The sequence below is a fragment of the Dermochelys coriacea genome, chromosome 8 (genome assembly GCF_009764565.3).
Source record: "Dermochelys coriacea isolate rDerCor1 chromosome 8, rDerCor1.pri.v4, whole genome shotgun sequence".
Taxonomy (NCBI): domain Eukaryota; kingdom Metazoa; phylum Chordata; order Testudines; family Dermochelyidae; genus Dermochelys; species Dermochelys coriacea.
Genome location: NC_050075.1, coordinates 97,464,499 through 97,486,456, shown reverse-complemented (window position 1 = coordinate 97,486,456; position 21,958 = coordinate 97,464,499). Strand labels below are relative to the sequence as shown.

At 44.4% G+C, this 21,958-nt stretch overlaps 2 protein-coding genes across 12 annotated transcripts in view; one reads left to right on the top strand and one right to left on the bottom strand.

Moving 5' to 3' along the window:
- Positions 1 to 5,464: 5,464 nt before the first annotated feature.
- CPT2 (carnitine palmitoyltransferase 2) lies at positions 5,465 to 21,105 on the top strand. Of its 11 annotated transcripts, none has more exons than XM_038411880.2 (6): positions 5,465 to 6,035; positions 7,747 to 7,827; positions 7,966 to 8,072; positions 11,806 to 13,110; positions 14,842 to 15,153; positions 19,952 to 21,105. In XM_038411880.2, the coding sequence occupies exons 1-6, from the start codon at positions 5,863 to 5,865 to the stop codon at positions 20,002 to 20,004; spliced, it is 2,031 nt and encodes a 676-aa protein (XP_038267808.1). In that variant the 5' UTR covers positions 5,465 to 5,862; the 3' UTR covers positions 20,005 to 21,105. The 11 variants fall into 11 exon arrangements, with proteins under 11 accessions (XP_038267808.1, XP_038267807.1, XP_038267811.1 ...); XM_038411879.2 differs by lacking the exon at positions 19,952 to 21,105 and adding an exon at positions 16,278 to 17,862; XM_038411883.2 differs by lacking the exon at positions 19,952 to 21,105 and adding an exon at positions 17,291 to 17,862 and having other exon boundaries at positions 5,467 to 6,035.
- Positions 17,997 to 21,958, bottom strand: part of CZIB (CXXC motif containing zinc binding protein) — a 16,193-nt gene continuing 12,231 nt past the window's right edge. Inside the window, exons 7-8 of the mRNA XM_038411899.2 lie at positions 19,214 to 19,279; positions 17,997 to 18,248 (exon numbers count right to left, since the gene is read on the bottom strand). Coding sequence (XP_038267827.1) covers positions 18,171 to 18,248; positions 19,214 to 19,279 — 144 coding nt within the window. The 3' untranslated portion in view covers positions 17,997 to 18,170. The remainder of the gene's footprint in view (positions 18,249 to 19,213; positions 19,280 to 21,958) is intronic.

Genomic DNA, 21,958 nt, shown 5'->3' with positions numbered 1-21,958 from the left:
TTGCTATATGACCTTAGGAAAGACTCTTCATGTCTGTAAAATTGGGACAATATAATAATTTTATTAAGATAATGTTGAAGTAAAAAGAAAACGGTACAGAGTTTAGGCATAGAAGTTTCTGGTTATCAGGGAATAAGGTACAGATTATCAAAGGGTGCGAAATTCAGTTTAGGAGCGGGTGGCGTAAGGAATACATAATCTGCAATCTCCCCGATTGGGGGTAAAAGCTTAACGGGTCAAAGTACAGACATTGAGATATGGGGGTATGCTGTCCATATAATGGCTATGTTCATTGTGGAGTATAATGAGCGGATACGATGATGAGGATGGATCTACCCTCATTTGGTGGGATTTAATGTTCAATGAGTTTATGGTTCCAGTTCATATGGTCCAATGGAAAAAGTCTCTCCGTCCCTTTCCCATAGTTGATGCACGATGTCGTACTGGCTCACACCTCCTGATATTGTCAGTGGCCGGTGATGTGTTACTACTGCCGTAACAGGATCAAAGTGGTGAAGTTACTTGATCCTACAAGGTGCTGAGCGCCTTCAGTTCCTGTTCACTTTAATGGGAATTGAGGGCACTCAGCACCTCATGGGAGGCATTCATCATCTTGAAGGATTGTATCTTAAATAGGTATAAAGTATTATCATTATGGCATTTTCCTTTTTTGATTTACACTAGGGAATTTTCCTACTTATACCTTTCTTTTAAAGAGACTATCAATTTTTAAAAAAATCACATTTATGACTGTAAATGTACTGTTATTACATGTAGCACTAAAGATTACTATAACTTAAAGAAAAATATATATTGTAATTTGTTTATGTTGCACATTTGAAAATACTTTTGTGTGTAATGACTTTCACTGTTTCCCCTGTATAGTCAATGAATCAATTTCCCCTTTTATTCCTGAGGGTCTTTCACAAAGCAACAGGGGAGAGAAAACTTTAAAACAAGAAAATGTAGTTTAAAACCGTTAAAACTGGAAGGGGGACTAAATGGCAAGAATAGTTCCTGAAACTACTGTTAGGTTAAACCTTTTTTTAAAAGCTAAAATTTCAAGTCAAAAGTGCCTCTTTAATTATTGATATTTTCATCCTCTGAACATTTTAAAAACATTTTTGAGGCTTCTGTTATATAAGAAGTTAAGAAAGCAGCATAGACACCAAGGTATTTTCACCTTGGTAATTTGATTGATGAAACTACTAGTGAAGTACCCATCACTAATTCCTTGAGGTATTTAAAGTAGCAGCCGTGTTGCTCTAATAAATTTGTTAGTCTCTAAGGTGCCACAAGTACTCCTTTTCTTTCTGAGGTATTTAAGTGACAGTACAGACCCTGAGATGAAACTCAGAGATCAGTGTAACAGTAGTGACCTGTACCTATCTCAAAAGTAACTCAGTCTTAGAAGGTTGTCAGTAAAATTCCTTCAGACAGCAGCAGGAAAAGATGGGGCAAAACTGAAAATAAGTGGAATCTTAAAAATATTAGAAAAGAGATTTTTCAAAGTACAGAAGCTTCTCTTTTTGTGGATTTTTAATTTGCTATGGGATGCATGCACCTGAATGAATACTTCACTCATCTGCAAGAATATGCTGCTATAATTTTAGCATCAAAGATGTTAAGAGATGAAAAAGGCCCATTACTAGCAGATCATCTTGCTCACATCCTTACCTATGGAGGACTACTCTTAATACTGTACCCTGTTGTGTCCCGTTACAATATTTCCTGTCAAACATACTTTCAGTTTGTCTTACTTTTCTGCTTAGGTATGCTCCAAATTAATGCATAGGATTGTGAATAAGTCTTTGCTCTATTCTCAATTCTGCTACTGACACGTATGACTTTGGGCCAGTGACTTGATTGTGTAGTGCCTCAGTTTCCCCAATTGTAAAATGACAGGCTGATACTTCCGTACCTCGGAGGGGCAGAGTGAAAATTAGTTTATTCACGTTTGTACAGCACTCTAATATCCTCGAATGGAAAGCTCCAGGGAGTGCAAGGTATTATTGTTGTTACAAAGTAGTCTGTAGCTAACCTCATGTATCCCTTGCTCTTACAGCTTCAAAACGAAGCTGAAAACTACTGAACACATTAGCCAACGCCCCCCTAGAGGTTCCATCTGTGATGACTTGCCCGGAGCACGGGTTCAAGCTGTGATCAGAGCGGGTGGCTTTGCTTTTAGAGAAAGAACAAAAAAGAACAGGAGGACTTGTGGCACCTTAGAGACTAACAAAATTATGAGAGCATAAGCTTTCGTGAGCTACAGCTCACTTCCACCATAGAATCATAGAATCATAGAATCATAGAATATCAGGGTTGGAAGGGACCCCAGAAGGTCATCTAGTCCAACCCCCTGCTCAAAGCAGGACCAAGTCCCAGTTAAATCATCCCAGCTAGGGCTTTGTCAAGCCTGACCTTAAAAACCTCTAAGGAAGGAGATTCTACCACCTCCCTAGGTAACGCATTCCAGTGTTTCACCACCCTCTTAGTGAAAAAGTTTTTCCTAATATCCAATCTAAACCTCCCCCATTGCAACTTGAGACCATTACTCCTCGTTCTGTCATCTGCTACCATTGAGAACAGTCTAGAGCCATCCTCTTTGAAACCCCCTTTCAGGTAGTTGAAAGCAGCTATCAAATCCCCCCTCATTCTTCTCTTCTGCAGACTAAACAATCCCAGCTCCCTCAGCCTCTCCTCATAAGTCATGTGCTCTAGACCCCTAATCATTTTCGTTGCCCTTCGTTGTACTCTTTCCAATTTATCCACATCCTTCCTGTAGTGTGGGGCCCAAAACTGGACACAGTACTCCAGATGAGGCCTCACCAGTGTCGAATAGAGGGGAACGATCACGTCCCTCGATCTGCTCGCTATGCCCCTACTTATACAACCCAAAATGCCATTGGCCTTCTTGGCAACAAGGGCACACTGCTGACTCATATCCAGCTTCTCGTCCACTGTCACCCCTAGGTCCTTTTCCGCAGAACTGCTGCCGAGCCATTCGGTCCCTAATCTGTAGCGGTGCATTGGATTCTTCCATCCTAAGTGCAGGACCCTGCATTTATCCTTATTGAACCTCATTAGATTTCTTTTGGCCCAATCCTCCAATTTGTCTAGGTCCTTCTGTATCCTATCCCTCCCCTCCAGCGTATCTACCACTCCTCCCAGTTTAGTATCATCCGCAAATTTGCTGAGAGTGCAATCCACACCATCCTCCAGATCATTTATGAAGATATTGAACAAAACGGGCCCCAGGACCGACCCCTGGGGCACTCCACTTGACACCGGCTGCCAACTAGACATGGAGCCATTGATCACTACCCGTTGAGCCCGACAATCTAGCCAGCTTTCTACCCACCTTATAGTGCATTCATCCAGCCCATACTTCCTTAACTTGCTGACAAGAATGCTGTGGGAGACCGTGTCAAAAGCTTTGCTAAAGTCAAGAAACAATACATCCACTGCTTTCCCTTCATCCACAGAACCAGTAATCTCATCATAAAAGGCGATTAGATTAGTCAGGCATGACCTTCCCTTGGTGAATCCATGCTGACTGTTCCTGATCACTTTCCTCTCCTCTAAGTGCTTCAGGATTGATTCTTTGAGGACCTGCTCCATGATTTTTCCAGGGACTGAGGTGAGGCTGACCGGCCTGTAGTTCCCAGGATCCTCCTTCTTCCCTTTTTTAAAGATGGGCACTACATTAGCCTTTTTCCAGTCATCCGGGACTTCCCCCGTTCGCCACGAGTTTTCAAAGATAATGGCCAAGGGCTCTGCAATCACAGCCGCCAATTCCTTCAGCACTCTCGGATGCAATTCGTCCGGCCCCATGGACTTGTGCACGTCCAGCTTTTCTAAATAGTCCCTAACCACCTCTATCTCTACAGAGGGCTGGCCATCTCTTCCCCATTTTGTGTTGCCCAGCACAGCAGTCTGGGAGCTGACCTTGTTAGTGAAAACAGAGGCAAAAAAAGCATTGAGTACATTAGCTTTTTCCACATCCTCTGTCACTAGCTTGCCTCCCTCATTCAGTAAGGGGCCCACACTTTCCTTGGCTTTCTTCTTGTTGCCAACATACCTGAAGAAACCCTTCTTGTTACTCTTGACATCTCTTGCTAGCTGCAGCTCCAGGTGCGATTTGGCCCTCCTGATATCTTTCCTACATGCCCGAGCAATATTTTTATACTCTTCCCTGGTCATATGTCCAAGCTTCCACTTCTTGTAAGCTTCTTTTTTATGTTTAAGATCCGCTAGGATTTCACCATTAAGCCAAGCTGGTCGCCTGCCATATTTACTATTCTTTCGACTCATCGGGATGGTTTGTCCCTGTAACCTCAACAGGGATTCCTTGAAATACAGCCAGCTCTCCTGGACTCCCTTCCCTTTCATGTTAGTCCCCCAGGGGATCCTGGCCATCTGTTCCCTGAGGGAGTCAAAGTCTGCTTTCCTGAAGTCCAGGGTCCGTATCCTGCTGCTTACCTTTCTTCCCTGCGTCAGGATCCTGAACTCAACCAACTCATGGTCACTGCCTCCCAGATTCCCATCCACTTTTGCTTCCCCCACTAATTCTACCCGGTTTGTGAGCAGCAGGTCAAGAAAAGCGCTCCCCCTAGTTGGCTCCCCTAGCACTTGCACCAGGAAATTGTCCCCTACGCTTTCCAAAAACTTCCTGGATTGTCTATGCACCGCTGTATTGCTCTCCCAGCAGATATCAGGAAAATTAAAGTCACCCATGAGAATCAGGGCATGCGATCTAGTAGCTTCCGTGAGTTGCCGGAAGAAAGCCTCATCCACCTCATCCCCCTGGTCCGGTGGTCTATAGCAGACTCCCACCATGACATCACTCTTGTTGCACACACTTCTAAACTTAATCCAGAGACACTCAGGTTTTTCCACAGTTTCGTACCGGAGCTCTGAGCAGTCATACTGCTCCCTTACATACAGTGCTACTCCCCCACCTTTTCTGCCCTGCCTGTCCTTCCTGAACAGTTTATAACCATCCATGACTGTACTCCAGTCATGTGAGTTATCCCACCAAGTCTCCGTTATTCCAATCACGTCATAATTCCTTGACATCACCAGGACCTCCAGTTCTCCCTGCTTGTTTCCAAGGCTTTGTGCATTTGTATATAAGCACTTGAGATAACCTGTTGATCGCACCAGCACAGCCACAACTACTACAATAGTCCCTTCCATCCCCCAGGCTTTTAAATATAATTAGCATCCTGCGGGGGGGGGGGGGGGAGGAGAGGGGCACAGCTCCGCGGGTTGAGCATTGCCCTGCAAAACCCAGCGTTGTGAGCTCAATCCTTGAGGGATCTGGGGCAAAAACTGGGGATTGGTCCTGCTTTGAGCAGGGGGTTGGACTAAATGACCTTCTACCCCCGGTAGTCTATGGCTGTTAACCCTCACCTCAGTTTTACTTGGATTACCCCATACTTCACTGACCAAACCAAGGGAGGCCACAACTCCGAGAGGGGCAGCGTGTTGCATGCACGGTGCTAGAGGCAAGGCGAGGCAGCCGCCCCCGACAGCAGGGGGCAGATTACACCGGGCTCAGGCCCCACAGGGTGGATGAAAGCCCGGCCACGGCCGGGGGCAGGACCCCGCTCCCTGCACGGGAAGGAGGCGGGACCCCCGGCAGGGAGCCGGGAAGGGGTGTAAAGCTCCCCGCGCAGCGTCGATCTCCTCAGGGAGCGGCTCCGCCCGCAGGAGGACGAACCCCGCCCCAGGGCGGCCTTTGGCCTCCGGCAACGGCGGGTGCGGGCAGGCCCTGCGGCCTGGAAGGCGGCTCCTGAGCCCCGGGAGGGAGGGAGGGAGCGGGCGGGGTCGCAGTGACTGAGGCTCGGCTCGGCAATCATGGCGACCCGGCGGCTGCTGCTCCTCTCCCCTGCCTCCCGCCTCAGGAGGACGAAGGCCCTGGGCGCTCCGGCCGCCCCCGGGCTGCGGAGGGGCTACGGCAGCGCCGACTCCTCCCAGTACCTGCACCGCAGCATCGTGCCCACCATGCACTTCCAGAAAAGCCTGCCCAGGTAAGGCGGCCGCTGCCCTCTCTCCCCCGAGCCAGAGCCCCCGACCCTGCTAAGCCCCTCGGGCCGGGGACCCCCCCCCCATCAGAGCTCCCAGTTGCCCTCTGAGCCCCACCACACGCCAGAGCCTCTGGTCCCCCTTTCAGTCCCCGGGGCTCCTCGCACCAGAGACCTTGCCCCCTTCTGAGTGCCTCACCCCCTCCCCCGGGATCCCCACGCTAGAGACCTTGCCCCCTTCTGAGCCCCCCCCTCACTGCTACCCCAGGGACCCCTGTGCCACAGACTCCTCCCCATCTTCCTTTGAGCCCCACAACCACCCTGGGTCCCTGCTCTGAGTGCCCCACCCCATCACGCTTACAGCCACTCCGCTCTGGGACCCCCTACCCGACCCCTTTTGAGTCCCCCAGACTAGGTAAGGGAGTCCTAGGCATCCTTCTGAGCCCCCAGAAACCCCAGCTAAGGGAGCCCCTTTCTCCTATGATTGCTGGCATCTAATGCCCATTTCTCCTTTGTCTAGGTCAGTCCCTTTCCCCTGGTAAGGGAGTCCCATGTCTCTACATGTCAGAAATGGTGACTGTGGGCTTTAAAGGCAGCAACATTCTTCCACATCAGAGAGGAAATGCAGTCTGTAAAAAAACAAAACAAAACACCACCCTGCTCTAATGCAGAGTGGGCAGCCCTGTGTTATGGGTGACTAAATACACAGCTTAATTGCTGGGGCCAGCTTTCTTATGGTGAACAACTGGTTTTATGACTCATGGTGAAGCCTTAATAACAGGCTACTAGGTCAGGTCTACTTTGGGAAACTACCAGTACACAGCAGGTGGTGGGGTCAACAGACCACTCAGTATGTATTGGTTTCAGATTGCTCGCTACACCCCTAAATGAATGAGGTTTGGTATGTGCTAAAAGTGCACAGGACCAAGAAGGGTACATTGTCTTTGGGACGGGCTACAGTATATTATATAGGTGAAAGGTTATTGCTAACAGAGGGAAGTGACTTTGATTTTTGCTAGTAGTATTCAAGTGTATACTGCCAGTGTAAAAATTAGATTATAATTATAACCTTCTGTCTCAAATCTCTTATCTACCAATGTTTAAGTAACACATATGATTATTACAAAGGAAAGGGAGTAAAGAAAATAAATTTCCTTTTTTTCCCCCCAATTTGTTTACTTTATGCTTTGGATAGCACTTCCTGTATAGTTAACTTCATCGTTTCATTATACTGTAGTTAGTTTCCTCATTTGTTTGTGTGGCTCTTTCACAGAGCAACAGGGGACAAAAACGCATTTAAAAAAAATAGAAATATGGCAGTAAAAACAACAAAAATCAAACTGTGTGTCAAGGTGATACAAACTATTACACACAAACGTTAAAAAGTATTAATCTCATTAAGAAGTAAAATAGCTTACCCTGTAACTAGGTGAAAACAGCTTTCATGTTTAGGCTAAGATGAATGTTGGAAAGAAATTTGTTAGAATTTCCACAAGGAATCAAAATACAGAAGACATTCTATGCCTAGCAGTATATAAAATTATGGAAGATGATCTGTGAGTTGGCTACTTGTAAAACAAGTTCCTGTTTTTCTGTCATGCTTAATTATAAAAAGAGCATAGGAATTAACTTACAAACAATATAGTATTTTAAGAATCTTTACTGTCAGAGCTTTAACAAGAACATTTTAGTTTGCTTTTTTTTCTCGCCCCTTCAGGTTGCCAATTCCCAAACTAGAAGATACTGTTAGGAGGTACCTGAATGCCCAAAAGCCTCTCTTAGATGATGATCAATTCAGGTATGGATACACAGAAAAACAAACAATGCTTCAGTGTACATCAGATCTTCCACTCCAACTCATACATATTAGAAGATGCATCTTTTTTTTAAAAAATGCCTGGAGACAGCATTTTGACTGTCTGATTGATTGTTTTAGGAAAACTGAAGAACTTGGTTGCAGCTTTGAACGTGGAATTGGAAGAGAATTGCATGAGCTGCTGGTTACTCAAGACAAGCAGAACAAACATACTAGTTACATCTCAGGTAGGAAGGTTTACAGTGGGATGAAGAAAAGACTCATTTTGAAGAGAGACTTGCTTGATGACAGTCAGCTCATAATGCTATGAATAATAGATTAAAGTTTAAACTCCTTATTATTGTTTACACTCAGAACAAGATGTGAAAACTCCATTTGACAATGTCTGAGGTAATTAGAAGACTGTCTCTGGTGGAAAAAAGAGGGCGCTTCACAAAATGTTATCTTTAATATACCAAATACTTTAGGATCTCTCATTGTCACCTAACAGAAATATCAACCACAGCAAGATTTCCTCAAAGATGTTTTAATTTGGAAGAAAGTAACTTAAACCAGTACACTAGCAAAATATAATAGTAAAACAAAGTGTAGTATAGGAAGAACAATGGTGCTATCAAAATCAAAGATGGAAGGCCTGCCACAACACTCTTTTTAGTATACAGATTTTTATTAAAGTGAGCAAAAGATTTGTTTCTGTGCATATAATCAGAACACAATGGTGAAAAGAACATTTGCTCAGTGGTATACAGGTTTCAGAGTAGCAGCCGTGTTAGTCTGTATTCGCAAAAAGAAAAGGAGGACTTGTGGCACCTTAGAGACTAACAAATTTATTAGAGCATAAGCTTTCATGAGCTACAGCTCACTTCATCGGATGAAGTGAGCTGTAGCTCACGAAAGCTTATGCTCTAATAAATTTGTTAGTCTCTAAGGTGCCACAAGTACTCCTTTTCTTTCAGTGGTATACAGTATCATTTTGTACATAGTCCACTCTGATAGAATGCTGTAGTGCAGGGGTGGGCAAACTTTTTGGCCTGAGGGCCACATCTGGGTGGGGAAATTGCATGCAGGGCCATGAATGTAGGGCTGGGACAGGGGGTTGGGGTGGGGGAGGGGGTGCAGTGTGCAGGAAGGGGCAAGGGGTTGGGGTGCAAGAGGTTGGGGGGTGCAGGAGGAGGCTCAGGGCAGGGAGTTGGGGTGCAGGAGGGGGTGCAGAGTGTAGCAGGGGGCTCAGGGAAGGGGGTTGGGGTGCAGGGAGGGGTGCAGAGTGTGGAGGGGACTCAGGGCAGGGATTTAGGGTGCAGGACGGGTTAGGGTTGTGGGCTCCGGCCCAGCGCCGCTTACCTTGAGCAGCTCCGGGGTGGTAGCGGCACGCAGCAGGGCTCAGGCAGGCTCCCTGCCTGCCTGAGCCCCGCACCATTCCCAGAAGCAGCCAGCACCATTTTCTTGTGGCCCCGAGGAGGAGGGGGGGCCAGAGGGCTTCGTGTGCTGGCCTCGCCTGCGACTACCTTCCCTGAAGCTCTTTTCCCGGCCAATGGGAGCTGCGGGGGGCAGTGCCTGCAGGCGAGGGCAGCGTGTGGAGCCTTCTGCCCCCCCCCCGCTCCCCCAAGCGCTGCAGGGATGTGGTGCCAGCCACTTCTGGGAGCGACGCCTGGCTGGCAATCCCGTGGGAGGGATCCAAAATCCCGATGAGCTGGATCCGGCCCGCGGGCCGTAGTTTGCCCATCCCTGCTGTAGTGCCTATGTGTAAGGGGAATTGTTAAGGTTAATGTGGGATCCTTATCTCAAAATATCCTTAAACATGGAGCATCTTGCTCAAGTGCAGGACATGTTGGTATCTGTGTAGGAAGATCTTGTGCCCTGGATGTTTTCTCCTGCTGGAGAAGAAAGGTCCTGCTGCTATAGGAGATTGAGGGATATTGAAAAAACAGTAGTGAAAAATATTTAGTTTATTTTTACAATAGTAATTAAAAATATAAATACAAGTATATTCCAGTGTTTAGACTTCTCCGTGCTCTAAAGCAGGGGTTGGCAACCTTTGAGAAGTGGCGTGCCAAGTCTTCATTGATTTAAGGTTTCGCGTGCCAGTAATAAATTTTACATTTACAGGGGTCCCCCGACGGAACCCCAGACTGGCAGCGGGGTGAGTGGCTCAGCTGGCCTGTGGTTCTGTCTGCTGCCGGCATTGCCAGTCTGGGGTCCCGGTCACTGGCCCCGCTTATCCTGCTGCCGGTCTGGATGGACGGAACCCGGGCCGGCAGCGGGCTGAGCGGGGCCGGTGGCCGGGACACCTGCTGGCAGGGACCAGTGGACAGAACCCCAGACCGGCAGCACGGGCAGCAGACGAAACCCCAGACCGGCAGCGTGCTGAGCCGCTCGGTCCGCTGCCAGTCTGGGGTTCCATCCGCTGGCCCCTGCCAGCCGGCGGCTGGGACCCTGGCTGGCAGCAGAGTGCCACTAAAAATCAGCTTGCGTGTCGCCTTTGGCATGGGTGCCGCACGTTGCTGACCCTTGCTCTAAAGCTAGTAACCTCTATAAGAAAACTAACCCTGGTCTAGTTACAGTCATGAATCTCTTTGAAGGTGCTTGCTTGGAAAACTGAATTCTCAGAAAAGTTGGGAAAGATGACTGAACAGTGGGGGATGGAAGGAGACATTCCCCCAGCCTTAAAAAAATGCAGAGCATTTATTCTTTTAAAGAACAAGAAAAGGAAAGACTCAGAAAGAGGAAGACCAGAATAAAGAAAAAGAGAGAGAGAGAACATAAGACAAAAAGAAGGAGATGAAACTCAGACAGAGAAAGAAATGAGGGAAAGAAAAGCAAGAGAAAGCATGTAGCTTTTAGGTTAGTGATTTTTTTTTTTATTATTTATTCGTGTTACTTCCAATGTAAATGATTATAGTGTTTGTGGAAGGCAGATGCTGGGTGTACAGCAATGGAGACTGAGATAATATATCCAGTACAGCACAAGCAGCAGTAGTGAAATCCTCTCCCCATACTGTCCTGCCATTGTGCTTCAATCCTGCTCTTTGCTGAGACTACCAGTAAGGGTGCCAATGGGGGCAGTTTATCAAACATGTATTTGAATTGCACTGAGAATCACCAACTTCTTGCATAGGCCAGCTTGATCAGCCTTTTGATAGTAATGACTTTCACTCGTTATTGTCATCCAGTCCCCCAATTACATCCTGTATTTCCTTGGCAGATAGCCTACCTAAGCTTAATGTTGAGGGGAAATGTGGCAGATTATTATTGTTAACTGGTTTTCTTGAGCATTATTATGTAAATGGATTGTGCCTTTTTAAATTATGTGCTGCAGCTACAACCGGCCCTTTTTCCCTCCTGACTTTCAAGTCCTGTTCATTTTTTTTGTTTCCATAAACGTAACAAAATATAATTACTCTTATGAGGAAGAAGAATGAGTTAAGAGGCTTGTATACCATGGTGACGAGTGGGTTATAAAACCCTACTTGTATGCTAGCTAGACTTTCACCTCTGGAGATCTGAACTTCAAATTCTGACTTAGGTCACAGCTGAAAATGAGTGTGGTTTTACTGAGTCCCCAGTGGGAATTAGGGAAGGAATTCAGAAGGGAAGAACAGAAGACACAGGCAGAAGAAAGTGAGAAATAGAGAAAGGAGGATGAGAAAGGAAGGGAAATGGGACAGAAGTAATGATGGTCTCAAAGGTGAGCATGTTTTCCCATTGAGTGATGCAACCTAAAGGTTATGCTGCACTCTAGATCTTGGTGCAAAGCTCCACTGACATCAGTGGGAGGTCCATTTCTGATTTGGTGGGAATATGTTGTCCTAAAGTACCCCAGTCCATGGACTGTAATTAAATGCAGATATTGGAGGTCTGTACCGAATGACTTTGACATGTAATATAGATGGTTCTAAACAGTGCTTTCACAATTAGCCAATTTTACCTGTATTAATCTATTTCTCAACTCTCCATTTTTAGGTCCCTGGTTTGATATGTATCTAAGTTCACGTGAATCTGTTGTTTTGAATTTTAACCCATTTATGTCCTTCAACCCTGATCCAAAAGCTGAATATAACGATCAGCTCACACGAGCAACTAACATGACTGTTTCTGCTTTACGTTTTTTGAAGACCCTCAGGGCTGGCTATCTAGAGCCAGAGGTTTTTCACCTCAATCCAGACAAAAGTGACACTCAGACCTTTAGGAGATTAATCCGATTTGTACCTTCATCTCTCTCATGGTTTGGTGCCTACATGGTCAATGCATACCCCTTAGATATGTCTCAGTACTTCCGGCTTTTCAATTCCACACGATTGCCTAAGCTCAGTCGAGACGAGCTTTTTACAGATGAAAAAGCAAAGCACTTGTTGGTGCTCAGAAATGGGAATTTTTATGCATTTGATGTCATTGATAGAGATGGGAATATAGTGAAGCCTTCCGAAATACAAGCACACCTGAAATACATACTTAGTGACAACAGTGCAGCCCCAGCCTTCCCTCTTGCATATTTACCCAGTGAAAACCGAGATATATGGGCACTACTGAGACAGAAGCTACTTGATAATGGCAATGAGGAAGTCCTCCAAAAAGTGGATTCTGCTGTCTTCTGTCTATGTTTAGATGACTTCCCCATTAAAGACCTTGTGCACTTGTCCCACACCATGTTACATGGAGATGGTATTAATCGCTGGTATGACAAATCCTTTAACCTTATCCTAACCAAAGATGGCAATGCGGCCATTCATTTTGAACATTCCTGGGGAGATGGTGTGGCTGTATTAAGATTTCAGAACGAAGTGTTTAAAGACAGCACCCAGAAGCCAGCTGTCACCCCACAATCACAACCTGCTGCAGTTGACTCTTCGAGCACTGTGCAGAAACTCAGCTTTAACTTGAACGATGCCTTAAAAGCAGGAATTACCAAAGCCAAACAGAACTTTGATGCCACTATGGAAACCTTGACTCTTGATTTTATTCAGTTTAAGAAAGGAGGCAAGGAGTTTTTAAAGCAGAAGAAGATAAGTCCTGATGCTGTGGCTCAGCTTTCTTTCCAGATGGCTTTCCTTCGGCAGTATGGCCAGACTGTTGCCACATATGAGTCTTGCAGTACTGCAGCTTTCAAACACGGTCGCACAGAGACCATCCGTCCTGCCTCCATCTATACAAAGAAGTGCACGGAAGCTTTCGTCAGGCAACCTTCCAAACACAGCACAGAGGAGCTTCAGCAGATGATTGCTGAGTGCTCAAAGTACCATGGCCAATTGACAAAAGAAGCTGCTATGGGTAAGTGTGAATGTCGGGTCATGGTGATAAACATTCACATTGCTTCACAAAATGAGTCTCATCAGCTTAGTTGCTCATTAATGCTAAACTTTTACAGAAGTCTCACTAAGCGTAATCTTGCTGAAGGTCCTGTGTTCATCAAACTTTGTAGAATGCCAAATAATAGCAGTGATTTCCAGGTTAAAAAACATATTGTTCTTGTGACATTCTTCTTAAGAAGGGAGTGTCTTTGAGTTCCCCTTATTTGCTTCAGGCCCACGCACATCAAGATTTTTCATATCCTTTAGATAAATTACTGTTATACTAGCCCACATGTGGCAGCTATCTGAAGCAACTAGCTGATGCCCCAGAGAGTGCAACACAAAGCAGGATTTTGGGTTGCTTCATGTATCTGCCTGCAGGTGGTACTGAGGCCACTGTGCAAACTGGCCTTGGTTCCTTCTGCTGCACCAGTGATAAATTTTCCCAAGTGGCTCTATCTGACCTGACCCTATTGCATTTTAAAATGTCAGAATTAGAGCTTGCTAACTTCTTCTGGATTTTTAGTAAAATATGTAGTCTACAGGGCCTTGTCTGACTTTATTATAATCTCTTTACTGTTGGTTCAATAGCCTTTTCCTCTGTAGTTCCTGCCACTTGGAACACCCTACCTCAGACTCTTTTTAAAAGTAATATGAAAATATTTATTCCTTTTTCAAACCTATTTTGATCTTCTCCATTTAATTTAACTAGTTAACTTAACTATTGTTAAAAACCATTTTTATTAATATTGAAGTAGTGCCTATCTGTCCCAGAGATCATGGCCCCATTATAGTAGTTGCTACATAAATGAGTAAAACAGAGTTCCTCTCCCAGAGAATGGATGCGCTAAAAATGCATTGCAATTTCCTTCTGTAAAACGTATTACCATAACTTGTAAGAAAGCTGCTATAGAAAACTCTTGTAAGTTTTTTGTGGCTTTGAAGGGGTGTGATATTTAGTGTGTAAAATAACTATTTTCTGTAGAAGCAGCAGTGATTTCTGTAGTATTTTGTATTTTAATGCCACTATATAAATCCATGGTATGCCCATACCTTGACTACTGTGTGCAGTTCTGGTCACCCCATCTCAAAAAAGATGTATTAGAATTGGAAAGGGTACCAAGAAGGGCAACAAAAATGATTAGGGATATGGAATAGCTTCCATATGAGCTGAGATTAAAAAGAATGGGTCCATTCAGCTTAGAAAAGAGATGACTAAGGGGGGATATAATAGAGGTCTATAAAATCAGTGATGGTGTGGAGAAAGTGAAAAGGGAAGCATTATTTACTCCTCCACATAATATACAAACCCAATGAAATTAAGAGGCAGCAGGTTTAAAAACAAATATAAGGAAGTACTTCTTCACACAACGCACAATCAACCTGTGAAACTCGTTGCCCAGGATGTTGTGAAGGCCAAAAGTATAACTGGGTTCGAAAAAGAATTAGATAAGTTCATGGATGATGGATCCATCACTGGCTATTTAGCCAAGATGGTTAGGGACACAACTGCATGCTCTGGGTGTCCCTAACCATGTCCTCTGACTGCCAGAAGCTGGGATTGGATGATCGGATGGATCACTTGATAATTGCTCTTTGTTCATTCCCTCTGAAGCATCTGGCATTGGCCACTGTCGGCAGACAGGCTACTGGCCTAAATGAACCATTGGTCTCATCCATCATGGACATTCTTATGTTCTTATTTTAACAGGTCAAGGATTTGATCGGCATTTGTTTAGTTTGCGTTATTTGGCAGCATCAAAAGGTATCCCGTTACCTGACGTCTACCAGGACCAAGCGTATGCTCAGCTTAATCACAACATTTTGTCCACAAGCACGTTGAGCAGCTCAGCTGTGAATATAGGAGGATTTGCTCCAGTGGTGCCGGATGGCTTTGGTGTAGCCTATGGAGTACATGATGATTGGATTGGCTGCAATACCTCCTCTTACCCAGCCAGGAATGTGCACGAATTCCTCCAGTGTGTGCATAAGTCACTGGAAGATATTTTTCATGTTTTAGAAGGTAAGCATATCAACAGTTAGGCACAACAGGGCTGGGATTTTTTTTTTTAAATGCACAATGTAAAATGTTTGGATCAAGATCACTTCTGATCATGTGTGTCTGAATGTGGAAGAATGTTGCTAGTGCTAATTTACAAAGCATTTTGACTGGGATTTTCAAAGGAGCCTACAAGAGTTAAGTGACCAGCTTGGATTGCATTTCCATGGGAGTTGGGCAGTTTCTGAAAATCTTAGCCATATAAAGAAATTAAGTGCAGGCTCCTGCATGTGATATTCAGGAAATACTTAATTCTGATATTATGAACTGGTATGTAATGGATTATAAAATGTTCTTAAAATATGAGGTATTAAATATTCATTTCTAGAAAGGAACTTTAGTATTGTACTGATTAAACTTGAGCAGTTAAGATCTACAAGTGTTCATGTTCACAGTGGGAATGAGAAACTACATTTAAACAATGTTGTAACATCTACAAAAGTTGTATTTAAAACTAAATACAACAATGATCAATTGTAAATCCTGCACATGATATGCTCACTTACTAGATCTGTCATCTTTACTTTTCTTTTTAAATTTGAGTTAGTGTCAACCTAACTGTACCTCTTCTGTTGGAATCATTTCCAATGTAATGACTAATTTAAATGAAAATATGAAAGTGTGAGACTTTAACAATACCGAGAACCATAATCGTGTTAAATCTTCAAACTGTTAAGAAATTGGTTGGAAAATGATGTTTAAATAAAGCTACCTATGACATGGTTGAAATGTTTTACTAGTATCTCAGGATTAGGGATTTGAAAGTTCCTGGTGTGAAGAGTTTTTATACTTTTAAAATAAGCATACAGAGGCTGATAGAGGAATACACTCAAATGCATATACTTTAGATAGAAATAGCTGACACTTTATAAATTTAAGTTTTTTTTCTGTTTGTAAATCTGCTCTATAATATGTTTTATGTTCCCTTGCATAACCTGTATCTTTAATACAAAAAAATCATTTCTCATTAACTTCCCCATAGGCTAGTGCTGCTTTTCTTTTCCAAATCTCTCTCTCTCTCTCTCCTACTGTGGAGAAGGAATCATCATCAGACATTCTCCTTAATGACTATTTCCTACCTCCTCTAGAACTCTCCAGACTTCTTGCATGGCACGAGGAGTATCTGTTGGAACCTTTCAGCCTATTTGCCACGGTATTGGGCTTGAGATAGGAGAGGTTCCAGGAGCTTTCCAATAGACACAGTATTTCCTGAAGGACAGCAGCAACATCTGCTAGATTTATTCAAGATCTTGTAACTCTAGAGTCTCATTAATTTGATGCCAAGAATCTGATGTGACACCCAATGCAGCAGAGTTCATACAAAAGACATAAGAATGTTGGTCCTCCAGAAGTGCCCCCTCCCTTCAACAGCTGAGATTCTTAACAGTACTGTCATTGGCCCTTGCTTTGGGGCTCTCTTTTGCATTAGCTTCAGCATATCTATTAAAGAAAAGTTTGTGGCTGCTCTAAGAGGGAAAGTATCTCTGTGCCTCAACACCATCCCGTCTATTTTGAAAGCGCAAAAGACAATTCTCTTCCTCGTTAAATAGCAGTGGTTCCTTTCTCTGCTGCCAGCTTTTCAAAATAGCACTAAAAGTAAAACTGATGTTTTTTGTCCATTTCACAGCTGTGTAAACAGTACCAAAACTTACTGGCAGATGGTATATACTAAGTTGCATGGTACTAGGACAGGGGTCAGGAACCTTTGAGAAGTGGTGTGCCAAGTCTTCATTAATTTAAGATTTTGCATGCCAGTAATAAATTTTACATTTACAGGGGCCCCCAGACTAGCAGCAGGCTGAGCAGGGGCAGGGGCTGGCGGACTGAACCCCAGACCGGCAGCATGCTGAGCCGCTCAGCCTGCTGCTGGTCTGGGGTTCAGTCCGCCAGCCCCTGCCAGCCAGGGTCCTGGCCACTGGCCCTGCTCAGCCTGCTGCTGGCCTGGGGTTCTATCCATCCAGGCTGGCAATGGACTGAGTGGGGCTGGCAGCTGGGACCTTAGCTGGCAGCAGAGTGCCACTAAAAATTGGCATGCATGCCGCAGGTTGCTGACCAGACTCATGTCTATCAAAATTTAGCAGGGCTTTTTATCCCTCTGCAGGCTGCTGCTAGAAGACAGGATACTACATCATGTTCTGCACTTACTTTGCTGTTGAGACTTTGGTGAATGATGATTTCCTGGGGCTGAAGCGTATATTTGGGTTTTGGGGAAAAACCTTACAGAACAGACCAGGAAAGATGAGGGGTTTTTAGGAGTGGGGTAAGGTATTAATAAATTCAAGTACTTGGCTGTTTCCTTTAAATGAAGATATCAGCTCTATTCAAGAGGGAAAATATTTGCATGCTGAGTGAGGTAAAAAATTGACTGTGTAAAGATAGTTAATGTTTTAGCTTAATGTTTGTAATTTACATTTATGTATAATTAAGTTGTTATTTAACATTTGAAATACAAGTCAGGTAGCAGGAAATGGTTATTTCTCAGAAAGTAACAGCAGGTTTACTTGAACTAGCAGGAAACTATTACAAGGATGTACTTCTGGCTTCAAGCCCTAACAGCTGCAATATGTTATGGTATGCATATTACCTAATATGTCAATGATCAAGACAAAGTTATTTATATAATAGGGTATTTTGCCAATGATAAATCCTTCGACGTTGTCTTTAACCCTGAGGGCAATTACTAGTATATGTTGTTAAATCTCAGTCTCTAAAGGGCCAATGTGTTAGTCAAGAAATACAGCAAGGCCTTCCACTATTAGGTTTGGCTGTACTGAGTTCATCTGAGTGAACTACTTGAACACAACCAATCAGACTGGTGGAAAATGACTTTATTAGTCCATCTTGGGACAGCAAGTACAACTCGGCTGATATAACATTTGATTTTTGAAGTACAGCCATGCAGAAAGTCACTCTGGAGGAACTTCTGTAATAGCTACAGTCCATTACTTGGCCAAGGTGTCAAGATTTTATTAAAAGCAGTTTTAGCATTTTAGAAACTTATGGGTAACTTCATAAATTCCAACAGACTCCTTTACTTTTTCATCATAGTCATTCCAGTCCTGTAGGAATTCAAATTTTACAGCATTAATACAAAACAGAATGGGGTAGTATTTAAAATCACAAACTGGAATATCAATTAACCTTATCAGCATTCTAAATTTCAGTTCTGCAGGAAGTGTTTATGCCCTTAACCTGTCCAGTTCTATGTCTAACAGAAGTGAACACCAAACAAATTAAATTAGCATCAAGCTTCTTAGTAGTTTTAGCTTAAGAAATCAGATTTTCTGTGTCTGAAGACTGTAGCCAGTAACAGACAAGCCAGCAACCATGGGGAGTGAAAGGATTATTTACAGTACCTATTCTGGTGAGTCAGACAAGCCAATCTTCCTGTCATGTGGAATACCAAAGAGAGGAACTGAGCTTGAGATATTTGCTCATGGCCAATGAAGATTTGGAGCATTTATGGGCTTGTCTACATGGAGACATCGTTTGACACAGCAATAGGTCAAAATGCACTATAGAATTTTTAGTGTGCAGTAGCAGGATGTGCATGCCTGACTAGTGTCTGTAGTTCACACCCAGCCTGCTGTACCCTAAGTCTCTGTGTACACAGGCCCAAAGAGTCTTATGCTGAGCTTCAAAGGAGACTGCACATCACTATTCAACACCTGGAAGAGTTCTCAGGAGTTGCCCCAATAGTTTCAGAGCAAAAGAAAACCAGTGCCCCCAAAATAAAAATCTCCTAGTTGATCAAGAATCCATGATTTGGAGGTTCCCCCACATTTTTTCAAGAGCAAGCTGTATTATACCATGACTATTCAAAATACTGAAGATGTCCATGCTTAGACACTTCCAAATAAGCACCCTGAGGTGCACACTAATGCTGAGCACTCATGTTTGAAGGTTGTTTCCTCCTCCACTTAAGATTTGTACACACACACCCCTCTAAAGCACAGAAGGCTATACTTTAAATGGGTGATTGCTATTTCTGGGGCTAGGGAAACTGAGGAAAAATAAGTTGTACCTTTTCCAGCAAGTTTATTTCACTAAAAGGTGTGCCAGACTCTGCACCTTCAGCAGCAAACCCAGCCTACAAAAAGCAGAATTAAAATAAAAACTTAGGTACGAGTTGTAATAAGTTAAATATGTTTAAAATAGTTCAACAAACAAGGTTATCCCGTACAAGTATTTATTTTAGTGGAGCTAGCTGTCTTACAAGTGGGTATAGAGTGGCCAAATTATTATGTGACCTATGGTTTCAATATAGGGTATGACCCTCTGTTTAATAATCAAGGAGAGTTTAAGCCTGACTGTTCATGCCCAAGTTTTATTTTTACATATGTTCGATTCCAAAGGCTACAATGGATGTAGAGTTTGGTTGTATCCACTAGCTATAGGAACATTACTAAAACTATACAAGTAATATTGTAAAGCAAGGAAACATCAGTTTTCCAGAACATGCCTGTATTTCCTGCAAATTATTTTTTCTAACTTGTTTTTTCCCAAAAAAATCTCTGGCTTCATAGGTTTCTAAGTGTATCCAGTATATCTGTTAGCAGTGAATGCATTAGATTAAAATTGTCTAGATATTTCAAGGCATTTTAGAAACAGTTTTCTCCAGTTTAATAGCAAAATATCAATGGAAAGCGAGAGGAAAAAAGACAGGTCTTCAGTTTTGGTTTAAACAGCATGAGAGCCCAGACATCTCTGGCAAAAGGGGCCAAGTGTTTGTAACTATCAACATCCCGTGTACTTCATTTAGGTACGGAGGAGTCAAGCAAACTACCACAAGGAGGAGAATCAGCTAGATTTTGACTGTAACCAGATTACTCCACCCAAGCAGCACAATTTCAGAGTGAGATCTGCACTGTTCTTTGTCTACATAACCTACCCTTTTCTAGCAGGAACTGACCTGAGATAACGACGCTTAAGTCTTCACAGGTGAATGCCTGAGCAGTGGCAACACCACACTCATCCAGTCTCGCCATTCCTCCTCCCCAAACAATGACACTAAAGGAAATTACTAGGGAATAAAGAGATCGGCCAAGGTGGCTGCAGTTCTGGGATCCAGCACATAAAGCAATGGATACATTTCCAAAGAAGGTACAGAACATGCTCACAGTTTAGGGTTCACAGTTGGGGTTAAAAAAAATTGGTATTTAAATTACAGATTAATGTTTTGTTGATCAACAAAATTCCTCAAGAATTTAAGAACAATGACACAAATTAAAGGATGATCAATGTAAGAAGCCTTCCTGTGAGCTACTTGGATTCTTTTTATTTTTAAGCAAGTAAACGAACAACTGGCTATGGTAAAAAGAGAACTCTTTCCTGGTTTTGCAAACTGAAACGTATATGGGACCTGCTTTTGGATTCCTTGTAGACATAAATCCCCACTAGCTTCTATGAGAAGATAGTGTACAAGGAATGTGCTCTCTGGCCATAAACTTTAAAGTGTTTTGGGATCTGCAAAAACTAAGAATTTAGTCATACACATTCCACAATGCGTGACAAATGTCAATGGGAACGGTGCATTTAGATCAGACGTATGCAGCCTTTACATGAGCAGAATCACAAGCCCATCGGGGAGGGCGGGGGGAGGAAAGCAATACAAAGAGAAGATGCATCTCCACCGGCCACACTACAGAACTGCAACGGAGCAAAAATGAAAGTGGAAGGGATGCAGAGCCAACATCACCCAGTACACATTTAAGAGATCCACGGAACATTAAACCATGTGACAGGCTGCTGAAATTCCAGCAGAACTACTCCTGGGGGAATTCTGCACCACTGTGCATGCACAGAATTCATGTGCCCCACAGATTTCTTCGCTTCCCTGTAGAAAAATGACTTTCTGACAGAGAAGCACAGGGAAGCTGCAAGAGCAGTCATGCACCACTCCCTTTCAGTGCACATACATAGTTTAAGGCACCTGGAGCAGCTGGCAGAGAGATAAATCACCCTAGGGCTGGGGAAGCCCCAGCCAGTAGATCCTACCCTGAGCTGGGATCAGCTGCTAGTCCCGGCTGTGCTGGAGGCAGGAGAGGACAGGACTTCCTCTTCCCCTGCACGCAGTGCCTGGGACTGTATCAGACCCTCCCCCGGCTGCAGGAAGCTCAGAATCCTCTCCTGCTTCCTGCCCCCATTGTTCCTCAGCTGTGGGGGGAGAGGTTACTATACAGGGAACTGCTCCCCCATCCACCTAACCCCTGTGCATCCAGACCTGTCATACCCAGACACCCCTGCCAAGCCACACCCAGTACATCCAGAACCCCTTTAGCCCTCCATACCCACACCCTACCGAACCTCATCCCCTGCCTCTGGACCTCCAGCCCTATACCCAGACCACCCCCCACTGAACTCCCTGCACTCAAACCTCCATCCTGAAGAGCCCCAGCATGCCAAACCCCCACATCCAGACCCCCATGCCACTGACTTCCAACTAGCTGCACACAGGCCCCCACGCCACCAAGCCTCACTCCCCCAGCACCCAGACCCCCCCGCTGAGCCCCAGACCCCTTCACGTGGAAGCCCCTGCAGAGTCCCATTACCCCTGCACCTGGAACCCCCCTCCCCGCCCAAGCCTCTGTGCATCCAGATCCCTCCACATCTAGACCCCCCCCCACCCAAAGCTGCTTGCACCCAGATTATCCCACACAGAATCCTCTCACCCCACACCATGATCCCTCCACACTTGGCTCCTGCCTGGTTGAGCCTGCCTGCCCCATACCTGGCGCAGGGCCCCAGGGTGTTTCTGGGGCAGGCCCAT

Bases quoted from the DNA above. Each gene is read 5' to 3' on its own strand.
- CPT2 (XM_038411879.2), top strand. From the start codon at position 5,863: ATGGCGACCCGGCGGCTGCTGCTCCTCTCCCCTGCCTCCCGCCTCAGG. The intron at 6,036-7,746 runs GTAAGGCGGCCG...TCGCCCCTTCAG, and splicing joins TTCCAGAAAAGCCTGCCCAG to GTTGCCAATTCCCAAACTAG. The intron at 13,111-14,841 runs GTAAGTGTGAAT...TTATTTTAACAG, and splicing joins GACAAAAGAAGCTGCTATGG to GTCAAGGATTTGATCGGCAT.